This window comes from Amphiura filiformis, chromosome 12, assembly GCF_039555335.1.
Source record: "Amphiura filiformis chromosome 12, Afil_fr2py, whole genome shotgun sequence".
In the NCBI taxonomy this organism is placed as follows: Eukaryota; Metazoa; Echinodermata; class Ophiuroidea; order Amphilepidida; family Amphiuridae; genus Amphiura; species Amphiura filiformis.
The window spans coordinates 902,577-920,601 of NC_092639.1; the positions used below are offsets into that span (position 1 = coordinate 902,577).

Below are 18,025 nucleotides of genomic sequence, written 5' to 3' on the forward strand. Positions count from 1 at the left end.
AACGCCAGACAATATGCCTAATTAAGATGGCGGTTGTTTATTTCCATTTACTATACTATTGTTATAGTAACTATACAATAGTCTGAATAGCATGAGAGATCCGTGATGGATATTTGTGCTTTGCACGTGACTTGGGCGTGCATGGTGTGGTCAATATTTGGATTGGCTGAAGTGTTTACACATAGGCCATGGTCGCACTACACATGAGAGACTCAGAGAGAGTTTCAGTTGGAATGTGATTTTTTGAAATATAAAGAAAGCTTTAATTTGTTATCAAATTCAAGACTTTTGAGCATTACATGCATTTCATAGACATTTTTATCAATGTTACTTTGCAGTGACTGAACTACCGCCACAGAGTTACAAAGGCGAAGAGGGTACGTGTGCGTATGTTGATAAGAGGGACATTTTAAAGTGTCTAACCAAAGACGTTCTGCAGAGGTATTTCAAAGGATTCAATGGGGCAGATCTAGTCCTGATGAAGGCAGAGCATGAGGTAAAAAGATGTGACCATTCGTCAAGAGGTATGGCATAATAGCTCATAATTAATTAGACCCCTAATTGGCACCAATGTGTGACTAGGGGTAATAAGTATTTAATTGAAGTCTTTATTTCATCCTTCAAAGCCGAGAAATTACAACAAGTACAAAATAAACAAACAAAAGTAACATTGGCATACAAATATCATATGCTGAAACAATGATTCCTTGAAAAAGAAAGCGAAATTTTTCCCAAGGTGAAGACTCATATCATTTCAATTTCAAATGTATTTTAAAAGATGCACAGGAAGTGAGAAAACAGCAGTGAAGCACGTGTGTACAGTACTGTACAGCAACGGAAGCAATTAGACCACTTCAGTGTGGGCTACATTTTTGTACAATCATGAAAATCAATAATTAAAAAAAATGGTGCTGTGGTGAGTGTGGTCAGAGGATCTTATAGTAAGTTAAAATTGTTCTAAATAAACTTTTACTTTTATTTTCCTCAGGAAATTGACTTTTTCAATATTGGGGATGTTATTTCCCTCAATTGTGACATGTACTAGAACTCTTTCCTGTTGCTGATATTTGCAGACGTATATGATGTTGGTAAGGTGGCCTTGTCACTCAAGAAGGAGAAATGCCTGCATGTGGAAGTGATTTATACCAACACCATTCCTGGCAAAATCTTAGGAGGTATATTATGTTATCTGCTACTGGATTGGGATTTATTGTAATAGTTTTAAAAATACTTGTACTCTATAGTTTGCTTAAGCTTTTACGGTCATATTAGAAGGAGTGTTAAGTTGTAACCTAGATAAACATCCTGTAGAGAGCAATGTTATATATTACAATCAAGAAACAGAAACATTAAATGATCATGGCTTATGATGCATTGAATAATCCCATGTGCTAATTGTGACTGTTGGAAATGTTTTAGGTAATATTTATGTATGTGCCCACATATCTGTCTGATGATCGGTATACCCAATGATCGTAAATGAGGGTATGCTGTGAAACTAGAAGTAACGGTTACCTTTTCGAGAGGTCTATACTTTGAATTTGTTGTTGGGAGAATATTTTGCTATGTTTCCCAATAGAAACCATGTAGTATTTGTTTTATTGTACATGACTGTGACTCGTGTGGATGAGGTACGAAAAATAATCGAAAATATACTACCAAGTAAATAACACACTGTGACTTGTGACTAACCAGTGGATTAATTTTGCTTCATTAGTTCATGAATATTTATGAGGTGTAACCATTCTTTCTACCAAGGAAAGGGACTTCTCCACTCCAGTGTGCAACCTGTTGTTGTGGGCTACTGGACAGCTGGAGCAACCATGCCATCACCAACTACCAGTCTGGTTACCCGCAAGTCTGACCAGTCGAATATGTTCACTGCTTCCAGTGAAACTGACTTGCTGAAACAAGTTGTGCAGGCATTTTCCACCATCAACCAGTGGATATTGGCTTTTGGTTTAGACAATGGTAAGTTATAACTTTTTTCAACCATTATTTTGATGTATTAAACATTAGATGTACTGTAGTGACCTTTGAGGAGCGAAAGTTACCCGCCGGGAAGTGGGTAACAGTGTGCAGCGTGCCTTTATGAATGTAGCATCCCAGTGGGCACAGGTTAGGATTTCGACGTTGTATCAACGTTGATACAACGTCGAAATCTAACCTAACCAGATTTCAACCTGATTTCAACCTAGAGATTGGTTGAAATCAGGTTGAAATTTCAACGTCGATACAACGTTGAAATTTCAACCTGATTTCAACCAATGTTTCAACGCACAACTTAATGGCCTTTTTAATACAAAAAATATTATTAGGACGAAATAGGCCTATGCTTAGTATATTAACATGATTAAAGTAAATTATATCCATGCCGCATGATCTCCCGATTTATATCGTACTTCCGTTTCTCTTCTTCAAAAGTGGCCCGCCGCGGCGTTCACTACCTCCAACAAGCATGTAATGAATTACGCGAAAACACCGGGTGGTACGGGGTATGCTATACGGCCCCGTCGCCGCTCAATTGACGGGCTGATGTTGATATGGGAATTCCTACAACTTGGTGGAAGCTGGTGCGACAAACACTTGTTGGGGGATGCAAAAAAAGGGGGGGGGGTGCTTAAAAGTTTTGACCCTTCTAGGGGGGTGGCCTTGAAAAAAATAAACTAAACATTTTTCTGTGAAAATTGAGTTTACATGATTTTCGATGGGATTGACTCATAATTTTTATGTCAAAAAGGGGACTCTGAACTATTTGAGAACTGATCATTTTTCTGCCTCCGCAGGAGGTAGTTTGCTTTGAAATTTACACCTAAAAATGCCGCACATTGCGCGGCATGTAGGCCGATTGTACAAATTTATATTCTGACAAGTACTCTAATTTCCGCCAAATATCGAGAGCCCAATATATATCCCCCACCTCTTTGCGCCATACATAAATTCGCCTATCGCCATTTCCAAATTATCAAAAAGGTAATCACGCTTCCTCAGCATGTGCAATAAATTAGCATTAAAATTAATCTTATTCTATAGGGATTCTAGAAACACCTAGCACGTGGCGCCAATATGGTGCGGGTCTATCAAGCTCATGAATTATGCATTAGAATTTTTTTAAACTCATATATTGTATAATTGAAGACCGAATTAAAAAGACTAGCTTGCGTATGCCGTACTGTCAACCAGACCAAAAATGCCATACTGCGCAGGTCAGCAACCAATCACGGCGCGCCTTTGTCCTGACGTCGGACGCAAACTAGTATTTTTTTAATTAGGTATTTAATTATGGATTGTAGCCTCATCACATCAGCAATATCGTAGAAATGAAGTCGGACAACCGTTATGCTGTGTGTGGCAATGGGAATACACATTAAACAAGGTTTAATTTCATGATTACATGAAACCTGATTATCAATGGAAAAACTTTGGCTGGAGAAGTTGAAGCTGACGTTCATGGCGACACTTTGGATGTGATAATTTGATATCATGGATTGTTTTGTGCAAAATTGGAGGTATTTTTGCGGCGAGTCAGCAGACCGACTGACATGCAGGCTAGCATGCTAGGCTCGACTAGGCCGCAATCATCGTGTCTACATCATGATCATAATAATAGTTCATACCCGCTGGACAGCAGGAAGAATGTTTATAACTTACATTTCAATACAATCATGTTACTTTTATCTTGAACTTGGAAGAAACTGATTTCAATAAGAATTTCAATATTGCAAACTCATGACCATCAGTGACCATACATTACACTACACAGTGAGATCCGTGCCGGTTTATGACTAGAAAGTAGAATGGATTATTTATTTCTGTTCATCTTGATATCAACATTTAAATGGTAAGTTCATGAGTTTGACCTCAATTAAAATACAAAACAGAACCCGTGTCAAATCTACATTGTATGTCGCACAATTGCCGGTAGGGCCTATGTGTTGTGCATGACTGAGTGCATGATGCTAGCATATGACTAGTCTAGGGCTAGGCCCGGGGCTAGCAAAGTGATTTCAATAACAATTTCAATATTGCAAACTCATGACCATATACCATCAGTGACCATACATGACACTAAACAGTGAGATCCGTGCCGGTTTATGACTAGAAAGTAGAATGGATTATTTATTTCTGTTCATCTTGATATCAACATTTAAATGGTTAAGTTCATGAGTTTGACCTCAATTAAAATACAAAACAGAACCCGTGTCAAATCTACATTGTATGTCGCACAGTTATGTGTAGTGCATGACTGAGATGAGTGCATGATGCTAGCATGACTAGTCTAGGGCTAGGCCCGGGGCCCTTGGCAGTTGGCAGTATCTGGAAAACACTCCTCCGACACAGCGCTAGTCCAAATCTAAAAAACACTCTGCCAGTCTGAAACTGAAACCACTGCGCTAGTCCGAATTTGCAAAACATGGCGCTATTCCGAATCTGAATTTAGAAACACTGCGCTAGTCCGATATTCGGACTAGCGCCGTGTTTTTCAGATTCGGACCAGCGCTGTGATTTTCAGATTCGGACTACCGCTTTGGTTTTCTGCAGTTTCGGACTGACGAAGTGTTTTCCAGACTCGGACTAGCGCAGTGTATTTCGGATTCGGACTAGGGGTGTGTCGGACTGTTAAAGTGTTTTCAGATTCGGACTAGCGGTGTGTCGGACTGTTGCAGTGGTGTTCAAATTTGCCAAATGCATCCATGGGTTTTATATCTTATTTTGTAGCCTATCTGAAAATTTTACTTTGCATAATTCTTGCATATATAATCGGACCAGCGCTGTGATTTTCTGATTCGGACTACCGCTTTGGTTTTCTGCAGTTTCGGACTGACGAAGTGTTTTCCAGACTCGGACTAGCGCAGTGTATTTCGGATTCGGAGTAGGGGTGTGTCGGACTGTTAAAGTGTTTTCAGATTCGGACTAGCGGTGTGTCGGACTGTTGCAGTGGTGTTCAAATTTGCCAAATGCGTTTTATATCTTATTTTGTAGCCTATCTGAAAATTTTACTTTGCATAATTCTTGCATATATAATTAGAAAATAAGGCCTACCTGACAACATTGCATAACAAAAATAAAAGAAAGTTGTTGCCAACGACTTGGTTTCGCTCCATTTTGACAGGCCATATTTTGGTAACCGAATATCCGATTAAAATAAAATTTTCAGTCTTGTATTAGGAGAAAATGGACTCACATATTTTAATCAGACACAAATCTATATCCAATAGCGGTACCTTAAAGCTAGCATTATAAGTATCTCCTTAACTAATAACAAAAGGTGTCCACTTGGAGGCATTGTCTTTTTTAAAGACATTTCTTGTTTTTGCATCAGACCCCCCTAACAAGTGTTTTTGAACGGCCCCTAATAGGCCTATTGTTATTTCGCATAATCTTTTAACCATTTTACTAACCCGTGATATCGCCCCGGGGTAATGCCCCGGGTATCGCCGCCGGCGTAGCCGGCGTCAGAGGTGCAGAGGTCGGCACCCATACTCCGGGTGTGGAGTGAGTGGGCCGTACGCAGCGGTCATGTAGTCGGGCCCCTAGCCCCTGGCTGGAGCCGGCCGCATCATAGGCCTCTATGTTGTCGATCATAGTCGGCGAAAGCAGGGAAGGGGGAACGCACTCTCTCAATTTTTTCATGTGACGGCAAGTGTTTATAGGTAGGCCTATACAGGCACGTTTGGCAAGCTATTGTAGGTGGGTGCGTACGCTCGCGCACATTGCCGGTAGGCCCTACACACACGCGTTCGCAAGTGTTGGTGAGTACGCACGCGGGTTCGCAAATGTTTGCGAGTACGCACTCACGTTTGCAAGTTTTCATGCGTACGCTTGCGAACATTGCCGGTATGCACACACGTTCGCAAGTGTTTGCAAGTACGCACGCGCGTGCACAAGTGTTTGCAAGTACGCATGCGCAATCTCAAGTGATTATATGATATATATATTATGGGTACGCATGCACATGCTCAAGTCTTATGGGTACGCACATGCGTTCGCGAGTTATTGCGGGTACGCACGCGCGTACACAAGTACTTGCAAGTACAAACGTACGTTCGCAAGTGTTTAATGGGCACGCATTTGGCATGCGAGTTCGCAAGTGTTCGCAAGTGTTTTCGTGTTTGCATGTGCGTTCGCAAGTGTTTATGAGTACTCGCGTGCGTGCGCAGGTTATTTGCATGTGCGCATGCCCATTCGCAAATGTTTGCGAGTACGTAAACACGTTCGCAAGTATTTGAAAGTACGCACACGTGTGCGAAAGTGTTTGCATGTACACACTCGTTCGCAAGTGTTTATGCGTACGCATGCACGTTCGTAAGTGTTTGCAAGTAGGCCTACGCAAGCGTGTGCGCAAGTGTTTATGGGTACGCACGCACATCTGCAAGTGTTTATGGATGCTTACTATGATACATGCCTGTTGTTCATGTTGTTCGAGCATATTATCTAACGCAATGCGAGGGTATCCGTGAATAAATTCGTTGCTAGTGTTTTTCGAGCAACATGCCTGCTGCATGCTGTATATACGATGAATGCACCATTAGACAGACACGATACCGTCATGACAGTGCCTTGACTTGTACTTTGTAGAAGACTCGGTCAGTTTGGAATATTTGCTGGGGCAATGCAAATGTAATTAACAAACTAGGCATGCTAGGCCCCTAGCCCTAGTCATATCGTACAGTAAAAGGTCTTGCTTGGTACTGCTGGGAGCATAGATAGGTGAACCCTAGGCCCTAGACTACGTCCTAGTCATGTTCATGTCATGTGCATGTGCATGATGTGCTAGGTCGTGTATTAAATGCTTTTATATTTAGACATTACGTTACCGGGAGGGGACACTAGGTTGTAACTCCGTCAAGTTTTTGATGATTTTAAAACATAAATTTCAATGTCATGAAGAAAAAGATACAGGGCCCAGGGACCTATAAATATGGCTAGGCGTATTAGTAGTACCAGTAATATTTAGTTAGTAATGTTAGGGCTAGGCTAGTGGAATTTGTTGAATAAGGTTCTTTTCAAATAAATAGGGCTTTGGGCTCGGATAGCGACGTTTTCACGTAGGCCCCCTATTTTGTGTGGGACCTGAGAGCACATCAGACATATCTATATTTTAGCTAAACAAATTAATCTGTAAGAAAATTTTGGTACATAAACAGTATGTAGCCAGAGGTTTCCAGTGGTTTAAAAATCTCAACTTTTTTCGGAGAAAAGTGGGGGGATGACCGGATGAGGCTTTGGATCACGAAATGCCCTTTTAAGTACATGTCATTAGATTTATTAAGTTTACTTTGAGGACTGTTAAATGTCAAAAGTTGCCATTTTTAATAATTTGCCCTAAACTTTTTTTATTGTATCGCGAATTTCAAAAAATCGAATTTATAAATATTAGAAGGACATCCCTCGTATTCAAAATTTTCGATATGTCTGATGTGCTTTCAAGTCCCACAAAAAATCTGTGCAAAGGTATATAGAGCCATTTGAACAGAGGCCATTTTGTATACAAAGTGTAGGGAAATTTATTAGTATTGTGCACCCGGAAGAAGACTTTAAAAACCTATTCTATATGGCCTATATTACTGAGATGTCAAACAGGTTTTACCGGCCGGATTGACCCCGGTTCCTAAGCTAAAGACGTTTAGAATTTTTAACTTTTTCACGTAATCTCTGTATTAATTAAGGACTGACATTTCATTTGAGCTTCAATTTTGGGGAACTTTACAGATTCAGTTTTTTATTAAAAAAATGTTGAAAGGCGACGCCGCTATTTCAACGGCAAAACTAGCATTAAAACTTGTTTTACGTTAGCAGTAATTCGGTCAGGGCCTACTTTTCTTGTGAAATCGATTTGTATAATTTCATATCTATTTTAGTCATTAATAGGTTAGCATCTTTCATTTAAATCAGAACATGCCGACCTCACGAAGAACATGGTCCCTAAGGACACCACATTGTCTCCAATATAGCCATATACTTTTAGCCGGAACTCATCACAATTGCACCTTTCGCGCAGTGATTTGGTGTAATGCGCCCTTAGTCTGACTTGCCATTCAATGTAAATCAGCTCAGCGAACTCAGTTTTGTTTTTTAAACATGTATAGAAACTAGAGCAAAAATAAGCTACAATTTCCCTCTTTTTGGTCCGAAGAATGGCCCTAAGAAATGTACAGCAGAATGACCCTATAAACAGTCAGGAGTAACTGGTCCACCTTCAGTAGGGCTATCTTACAACTTACATTACGCATATTTAATCATACTGCATATCTATGTCAACTGATCATGCTATGAAATTTTAGTTTGGATGGGGGTGTGTGGGTGTGTGTGACGTGTTGGGTGTGTGGTTGTGTGGTTGTGAGGTGAGGAAAGTCAATCTCTTTGCATATTTTGTTTGTTGTACTAATTTTGGTAGTTGTAGGTCAATTGTTTATTGGTGATATTTGGTGAGTGTGATGGGTGTAAGTGGGTGTGAATGTGTGTTGCAGTTGTGTAAATGTGAGTGGCAGCTTGTATGAGCGAGCAAGGAAGGTTATTTGCATTTGAAGTGTCTTTGTTTAAAAATATTGTCAATTTATATTTATATGCCATTTATTATTTAGCTTATGTATTTTTATATGTGCAATGTATGTAATTCAGCCTTTGGCTGCGAAGTGCATTTTTTCTAATAAACCTTGAATAAAATTTTAAAAAAATACAATGTTTCTGTGTAAATTATGGAAATAGTTGTGTTTTTATTTTAAATGATAATCCCTAAATTGTTATTTTTGTCGTTACAGCTGACGTGTCGTTGCGCCACATGATAAAGGAATCAAAACAAGATCAGTGAACTTGGCCATGCATCTTGGCCATGCTTAGTCCATGACAATTTTAAATGATAATCCCTAAATTGTTATTTTTGTCGTTACAGCTGACGTGTCGTTGCGCCACATGATAAAGGAATCAAAACAAGATCAGTGAACTTGGCCATGCAATAGACAGACTATAGTCCATGACAATGTACACTGTATAAAGCATCAAGAAAATTGACTTAACATCAGAAAGGTTAGATGCAGCCAAAGATTTCGGATGAATTGGCCACTTGAGAGAGCCGTAATTTTAAAACAATGGCATGGAGCAACTCCTAGATCAACCCTCCTTCTTCCTGCAAATTCTGCCTTTGGGTCCATCGTAGAGCAGACGTACCGTACTACTCATCAGTTCAAGTTCTAACCTTGTTAGTCATGAAGGGTTAAAGGGTCCTTCATTCCATCTAAATCCCGCAGATGGAATGTACTCCCGCCTCAAATTCCAGGAATTGTGAAACGGACCAGCTTCAAAACGGAGTTTAACAGCTATCTAGGCGCCAACCCATCAGCTTAATGATAACAGCTGTTATTGCCTTGATATGTGTCTTAACATACAAAGAAAGAAGGTGAACAACTAAGCAAGCAAATACTGGTCTTACAGATTCTGGTCTAGATTTTCTTGATATTGGTAATGATGACATCATCAATGCGAAATAAGCCTACTGATAGGGTTGACGTTTTCGATGCTTATCTCCTTCAGCTAAAACTGAGCACGACAAGGATCCTTTGAACATGTGTTGAAGGGTAGAGTGCAAGCGCAGAACAGTTCCAAAACTATTGATTACATTCTGTGTATGATCTGATCATCAGTCTAAGAAAGTTAGTGTGAAGTTCTTCCATGAGAAAAATAAAAGTATTTAGTTGTATAATCTGTCAACAATTTCCAGTTTAGTTAGCGTATCAAAAGTCAAGACTTAGAAACCATATGTTAAAGATACCTTGCATGGTATCAGAAGTTTTAAGTAAGTTGTAACGTGAAAAGAAGATTTTTACGCGTTTTCTTCAAGTTAACATTGAATGGATATTCCAAATGCGCAAGCCAGGGAAACCCCTTATTAACATTAAATACGAGGTTCATTCAAAAAGTTCTACCTCCATCGTCACCTCTCTATCTTACGTGTCAGGCAATTGAAATTAAACATCCCAGCAAACACAAAATGTTTTCGAGATCATTCGCAAAAGGTTATAAAAGGTTGTCAGAAAACGTTTATTTATAATGTCGGGTTATATAAAGGTTATATTAAGGTTATAAAACGTTTTCATAACATTAAAAAACATTTTTTTGATAATCTTCTGCCCAGCAAACACAAAATGTATTACAGAAACGTATGTCGGGTTATATAAAGGGTGTAAAAACGTCTTAATAACATTCCAAAAACATTTTTGAAAACTTGATACAAAACATTCTGAACAGAATGTTATTTTGGGATTGAAAAAATATTTTGCGAAAAATGTTTGCCTAAAATATTTGCAATAACGTTTTAAAAACGTTTTCATGACATTTATATAACCCGACATTTAAATGTTATTAAAACGTTTTGAAAAAAAAAACCCATTTAAGAACAGTTTACAATAGCATTTTGAAAACATTGTTAAAATATTGTTGTAGTGTGTTTTTATACAAAACGTTTTAAAACGTTTTCATGATCTTTATATAACCCGACATTTTAATGTTATAAATACGTTTTTACCTAAGCCAAAAGCCAAAATATAACTTATCTAAAACGTTTTTAAAACGTTTTTGTGTTTGCTGGGATTATTATACCCTTACATTTTGGCTACAAAATAAAAGTTATTAAATGTAATGTTTGGTTTTTAAGATGTGTTTGTTGAAGCGAATACAGATTTGGTGCGCCGGAAACGGTCTGAAAAAAAGGCAAGTTTGATTTAAAAGGTGGCCTACATCTATGTGGAAGTCATTACAGATTTATTTCTGAAAATAATTAAATTGCTGTATTTTTGTTCAAATACTTTAATCAATATCTAATGCTTGCATGTAGTGCAATTTAACTGGGTATCGTGTATTTTGCACCCTCAGCATGATCAGTGCTTTAATTAGAGCCTATGTGCGCTGATAAATTTGGCGGCCATTTAGGATTTGAAGGTTAAAAGTAGGTCCAATCATCAAATTGAGGCTTATTACGGTAAACTGATATGAAAAGGTGAGAAATTAGCACAAGGTTGCAGATTTACTCAGTGGTGGCCATCTTGAAAAAACAAATTGGTCAAAAATTTGATTTTTGGACAAAATGTGATTTTTGATGAAAATGAGATTTTTGGTCAAAAATGAGATTTTTGGGCAAAAATGAGATTTTTAGTCAAAAATGAGATTTTTGGTCAAAAAGTAGATTTTTGGTCAAAAAGTAGATTTTTGGTCAGAAAGTAGATTTTTGGTCAAAATGAGATTTTTGGTCAAAATGAGATTTTTGGTCAAAGTGAGATTTTTGGTCAAAAAGTAGATTTTTGGTCAGAAAGTAGATTTTTGGTCAAAATGAGATTTTTGGTCAAAGTGAGATTTTTGGTCAAAAATGAGATTTTTGGTCAAAATGAGATTTTTGGTCAAAAATGAGATTTTTGGTCAAAATGAGATTTTTGGTCAAATATGAGATTTTTGGTCAAAATTGTGAATTTTCGTCAAAATGTGAATTTTCGTCAAAATGTGATTTTTGATCAGATTTTTGGCCAAAAATTAGATTTTTGGCCAAAAATGAGATTTTTGGTCAAAAATTAATTTTTGGTCAAAAATGTGATTTTTAGTCAAAATGTGATTTTTAGTCAAAAATGTGATTTTTGGTCAAAAATGTGACCGCTGCACACGGCACTCCACACCCGATTGCCTGCCGCGTATGGGTGCCTACTGCACGGGGCCCTCTGCACCGACCACAACGCATGACCACTGCGCACGACCTACCAACTCCACACCGGGTTGCCTCCTGCGCGGGCTCCCGCGTATGAGTGCCAACTGCGCATTCTGCACCGACTACGATGCGGGCGATATACCCGTAGCAAATTCCCCAGGGCGATACCAGGCCTATAATCATGATATAATACACCAGCCGGCCGATTGTGAACTCTACACGGGTAAGTATCACTTTATTACTATTATTTAGTACTTAGGACCTATATTTGAATGGTAATTTACAAAATCGGGATAAAATCGGGTTATAATCAGGTTGAAATCGGGTTGAAATCGGGTTGAAATCAGGTTGAAATCAGGTTGAATTTCGACGTTGATACAACGTCGATACAACGTTGTATCAAGGTTAATGCCCATTTGCAAATACAACGTGATTTCAACCTTATTTCAACGTCGAAATCGGACGTTGATACAACGTCGATACAACGTCAGAAACTGACCCGTGTGCCCACTGGGATTCTTGCAAATCTCATGTTTTTACCTACAGTATGTATGAGAGGGTGCATCAAAGCCCCCTTATATCAATGAAAATAGTATACAAATGAGATGAAAGGTATTAAAGACCAATTTGTTTATCTTGAACATGATTTTCTCGATTTAGATTGTGATATTAGTAGACAACAAATACAAGCATTCCAATTTGTGAAATGTTCCTTTATTTCCTGAATAAAGATAATGTCATTTTGTGTTTGCATACAGGTAGTTCATATTTGGTAATGAATAAGCGATAACATGCCAAAAATGTTCTGTATCTTTTGTTTTAGATATTGCAGCAGTCATAGCATCGCTAGATACAGGGAGAAATTGCATCCAGCTGGTGCCCACAGAAAGTCGTGCCAATGCTGTTCACAGGGAGCTCAATAAAAGGCAGCTGAAAATGGATGAAGAGAACAGGTGACTATTTAATCCATTTTGTCCAGTTGAGTCGTAAACCTCTACTCCCCCATTCCCCTTTGAGTATCCGCGAAAAATTGAAAACTATCGAAATAATGTTGTTTTGCTAATGATATAGAAAATGGTCAAGTCCTAATGTAGAGTAAGTATTAACAACAATTTGAATTACAGTGTCTGTCATACGCATGTAAGCATCATTGTTTGCAGCCATCTTTGTGATCAACGTTTTGCTCCTAATTTGAAAACGAATTGCATTTTTGGTATAGCCCCAGGCAAGAGACAGCAGGTAAATTAATTGGTCTGGAAATAGTACCTTCTTAGTCATCCAAGTCCCATCATAAGTTTGTGAAATTGGTTTTCATAAGGGGGATCCTGTGTCTGTGATTTTTTTTATAATACGAGTTGTGAATAATATAATCCATATACATTTAACAATTATAGAGTGGAAATGAATTAATAGTTCAATTCTTTTCATTTACAGAGAGTCCGCTGTTCCTCCACTAGCTTCAGATACTGAATCAAGCAGCAATGGAGGGGATGGTACTGCATCTGCTTCCCAGAACACCCAAGATGGAGTAGAAAATGGACAAGAGTAAGTAGTAAATGCTAATGTAACATTCAGTTTTGGTCGTTTGTTTACAATGGCGGGGTCATTCCGTGTCAACTCACCCAACTCATCCCACCTGACCCTCTTCAAATTAGCTCAAATTTGGTTTACAGTGTTATTTAGGCAGAAAAAGCTTAATTCTTAAATATGACCACAATCCGGTGTATGGTTTGCAAGACCACTGGGCCAAATGTGTTGTAAATTGGTGTCTACGGAAAGCTAATTGGATAGGCAATCCAATTTTGCCATTTTCTATGTAGGAGCAAGTTGAAATTTGATGACCTTGTAATCTTTGATTTGATTTTTCTTGTCAATTGATAACAGATATAGCTAAACATTATTATCCTGTTATCTTCCAGAGTAACCCCTAATCGTAGCACATTAGATAATTCCATGACTCAGTATGCGCAGGAATCCTTAACTCAAGGTGGAGAACAACAGTCATCTGATCCAGAAGTCTTCCTTTCAAGGTGAATATAGTTCAGGGTAATTTAAAGTAATATGAAATGTTTTTCTATTAGGGGAGTTCACATCTATTTCTCCTTACCTTGATCTAGACCAATCGAGACTCAGCCAACATAGGAATAGAAAAGGTATAATGGTTAACCATGTCAATAGTTTACAAGTATTACTACTTGTTGTATAAAGTCTGCACAAAAAGTAACACAGCTGTTACAAATATGCCTATAGCTTCAGAACATAACAGCTATTTGTATTGATTTGAAGTCAGCGCAAAGATGATTGAGGGTTACAGGTGCCACAATACCACATTGATCACTGCAAATTCGGGTATTTTACTTTAAAACCACTACTGTGTCGATAATATTGAACAACATTTAACAAATGGGGTATCAACATAAATCATCCTTCTTTCTATGTTAAAATATTGTGAAAACAATTATTAGTTCTGAAGCCATAGGTGTATTTGTAACAGCTGCGTTACTTTTTGTGCAAACTTTAGAACACAGTCTGTGATAGAATTGTTGATACTGATACATGTGGGTTTTTTGCATTGGATTTGGATTATTATTTTCTGTGCTAGTATATTGTAGTCTTGCATTTTGTTCTTAATCAAGTCAGTTGATTTGTGCACACTTTAGTAATTGAAAATCAACACATACTCATATTTTGGTTAGGTACGGTTGTCCAGCCGGAAATTTGAATTATCACTCCTCATACATATTCTTGAGAGAATGACACCAATTCATTGGTCATTGTTCAATCGCAACTTGACACAACCCAAGCAGATTGACCTATCTTACCGGATGATAGTTTTTCCCCTATTTGCCAGCGAAGTGGTTACATAACTGTGTAGAACTCAAAAACGTGATCCAGTTGACATAGCGATAATCGGATTACACGTAACACTTTGCTGGCAAATTCATAATATCATAATCCTCTGCACTCTTAAGGGCTGGGGTATGAACGTTTGGACAGTATTTATTTTGGGACACTAAAGCACATCAGACATATCGAATAGCATTCTGAATACGAAGAATGTCATTCTGATTTCAAATAATTTTGATTTTTGAAATTCGCAATTTAATACACATTTTATGGCAAATCATTAAAAATTGATATTTTTGATATTTAACAGTACTTGAAGTAAACTTTATAAATCTGATGATTTATACGTAAAGTGTATGTAGGTGGGATGAAAAGCCGACGATCAATTGAAAATTTTGACCTATCGTATTGAAGATATGGATTTTTTTTCCCAAAACACAAAAACAAATTAGGTCTTTTTGGGAAAAAAATCCATATCTTCAATATGAAAGGTCAAAATTTTCAATTGACCGTCGGCTTTTCCTCCCTGCTATATACACTTTAAGAATATATCATTAGATTTATATAATTTACTTCGAGGACTGTTATATATCAAAATTTGAAAAATATCAAATTTTTATAATTTGTCATAAAATTTGTATTATATTGTGATTTTCAAAAATGAAAATTATTTGATATCAGAAAGACATGCTTCGTATTCAGAATACAATTGATAGGTCTGAGGTGCTCTCATGTCCCACAAAAATACTGTCGAAACACAATAAACGCTCATTTGAGATCCCTTAAGCAGCACCAAATTTGTATACTAATTTACAACTTCCCTATACTGTATATTGATATCGTTGGATAGAGGAAGCTATGACAGCTATCCATTTATCCAAATGTATAAACATCAAAGGGGTATTGGTATGGCAAATCCAAATGGGCTTGAACAACCCAGTTTTTGTAAAACCAACAGTATGATATTAACCAATTAGGCCCATAGTTGGTGAATGGCTTTTAAGCTTTAAATTCAGTGTTATTTTTCTTTTCTTTTTTATTACAGACAAGAGCAAGAACCAATGGCCCAAGACTGAACACACCCATAATTATTTATGAATTACAAAGTGCAAATATGCAGTACACATGTATTGGATTTATTGAATTAAAGGAGCCCAGTCCGCTCAATTTTTCACCAACTTTCTGATATTTTGGTATCAACAGATTGTTTATATTTTTCTCATAAATCAATGTCAAATTTTACAGCTGGGAAGATATTAACAAAATATGATTCATTACGATAACGTAATTAAGTTTACACAGTAAAGTATGGATGAGTGACTGAGTGTACAGTCTACACAGTAAAGTGGGTGAGTGTAAAGTCTACACAGTAAAGTGGGTGAGTGTAAAGTTTACACAGTAAAGTATGGTAAGTGTAAAGTTTACACAGTAAAGTATGGTAAGTGTAAAGTTTACACAGTAAAGTATGGATGAGTGACTGAGTGTACAGTCTACACAGTAAAGTATGGGTGAGTGTAAAGTTTACAAAGTAAAGTATGGTAAGTGTAAAGTTTACACAGTAAAGTATGGTAAGTGTAAAGTTTACACAGTAAAGTATGGATGAGTGACTGAGTGTACAGTCTACACAGTAAAGTATGGGTGAGTGTAAAGTTTACACAGTAAAGTATGGTAAGTGTAAAGTTTACACAGTAAAGTATGGGTGAGTGACTGAGTGTACAGTCTACACAGTTAAGTATGGGTGAGTGTAAAGTTTACACTGTAAAGTATTACTTTCCTGTCACGACATGCTCATATTAATATTTCCTGATGGATATGGGCAAATATTTCTGATATTATAATGTTCACAAGAATTTTGGTAAAGTGTCTTGACTCAATCCACGAAGGAAATGTTTTTACCCTATGATTAAATAATGTAACATAATGCAACACTATCATGGGGTTGAAAGACCCTATAATGTATGAAGACTTAAATTGAAAAGGACTTGCGTCTACTCTTGGTGTTTTGAGTTACAGTCCTTTGAAAGGTTGAAAGCGGTCATATGGATAATTTTTTTAAGGTTATACGAGGTATTGTTGGTCGAAACAGTCAAAAAAAGAGATCAATTTTCATTATCTGAATCAATATTATTGAAAAATAACTTTGGTGTTTTGCAAAAGTTCATTCTACAAATCATATACTTTGAAAACTTGCTTAATTTATTGTTAATGAGTTATATACGTTTTACAAAAGTTTTGTTGTTTCAGCCCTCTTTACAACATAACTCAAGAACCACAAGACCTATAAAAGTATATCTGTGAGATTTTTTCTACATGCTCACTACCATTCGCAAGATGCTGTGAACTACATTTTTTGCTGCTTCGACCAACAATACATCGTATACCCTTAAGTTGGGACATACTGTAAATATACTGTAATAAATATTTTTCTGTGATGTTGAGTCAAAGGTTATCTAGGGGTAATTTGAGGTTATTGACTAATGCTGGATGAAAAGATCACTTTCATTGGGATGGAAATTTTTGACCCTATGAAAAATGTAACGCTTGATGAAAAGATCACTTTCATTGGCATAAATATTTTGACTCTATGAAAAGCTAGATGAAAACTTCACTTTCATAGGGATGAAAATTGTTGACCCGATGAAACATGTTGCGCTAGGTGAAAACTTCACTTTCATGGAGATGAAAAATGTAATGCTTCATGAAAAGACAACTTTCATTGGGATGGAAATTTTTGACCCTATGAAAAATGTAACATGTAATGCTCGATGAAAAGATCACTTTCATTGGGGTGAACATTTTTGACCCAATAAAAAAGGTAATACTTGATGAAAAGATCACTTTCATTGGGATGGAAATTTTTGACCCTATGAAAAATGTAACATGTAATGCTCGATGAAAAGATCACTTTCATTGGGGTGAAAATTTTTGACCCTATGAAACATGTAACGCAAAATGAAAAATTCACTTTCATAGGGATGATGTTTGGACCCTATGGTACTACTATGTAATGCTAGGTGGAAAGATCACTTTCATAGGGATGACAATGTTTGACCCTTTGATATTTTTTTCCAAGAGAATACTGGATGAAAGCTTCCTCTCGGTAAGCAATTTCAAGTTTGTGAGAAATAAGAAAAGTTAAACATACAAAAGAAATTGTTTGAGAAGTGTAAAATAAATTTTCAAAGTTATTGCTATATCGCTTTTATGATGTCAGTTTTTTCTGTTGCCTTTGTCTCATGATTCTTTTAAGTGTAAATATGATACAAACAATTCAAACATGGAAGCTTGACCTGCCAGCGAGGCAAAAAATGCCAGTTACTCTTGTGTGTTGTGGTTACATCTTTTACAAGATCTTAATCATGCAATTTTAATCAAGTAGCTACACAACGCACTGAAATTTCACTGAATTCTTGCACCTGCTTGATGTAGTTGAGACAATTGAATAACAACGTCTTGTTTAGAGGCTCAGATACACGCACAACACTTGCT

At 37.1% G+C, this 18,025-nt stretch overlaps 1 protein-coding gene across 4 annotated transcripts; it reads left to right on the forward strand.

Annotated features, from left to right (window-relative positions):
• Positions 1 to 206: 206 nt before the first annotated feature.
• On the forward strand, positions 207 to 17,220 carry LOC140165620 (uncharacterized). 4 transcript variants are annotated; one of them, XM_072188905.1, is made up of 7 exons: positions 207 to 524; positions 989 to 1,175; positions 1,759 to 1,971; positions 12,513 to 12,642; positions 13,124 to 13,234; positions 13,609 to 13,719; positions 15,582 to 17,220. In XM_072188905.1, exons 3-7 carry the CDS (start codon positions 1,824 to 1,826, stop codon positions 15,610 to 15,612), a joined length of 531 nt encoding a protein of 176 aa, XP_072045006.1. In that variant the 5' UTR covers positions 207 to 524; positions 989 to 1,175; positions 1,759 to 1,823; the 3' UTR covers positions 15,613 to 17,220. The 4 variants fall into 4 exon arrangements, with proteins under 4 accessions (XP_072045006.1, XP_072045005.1, XP_072045007.1 ...); XM_072188904.1 differs by having other exon boundaries at positions 207 to 496; XM_072188906.1 differs by having other exon boundaries at positions 207 to 377.
• The last annotated feature ends 805 nt before the right edge of the window (positions 17,221 to 18,025 follow it).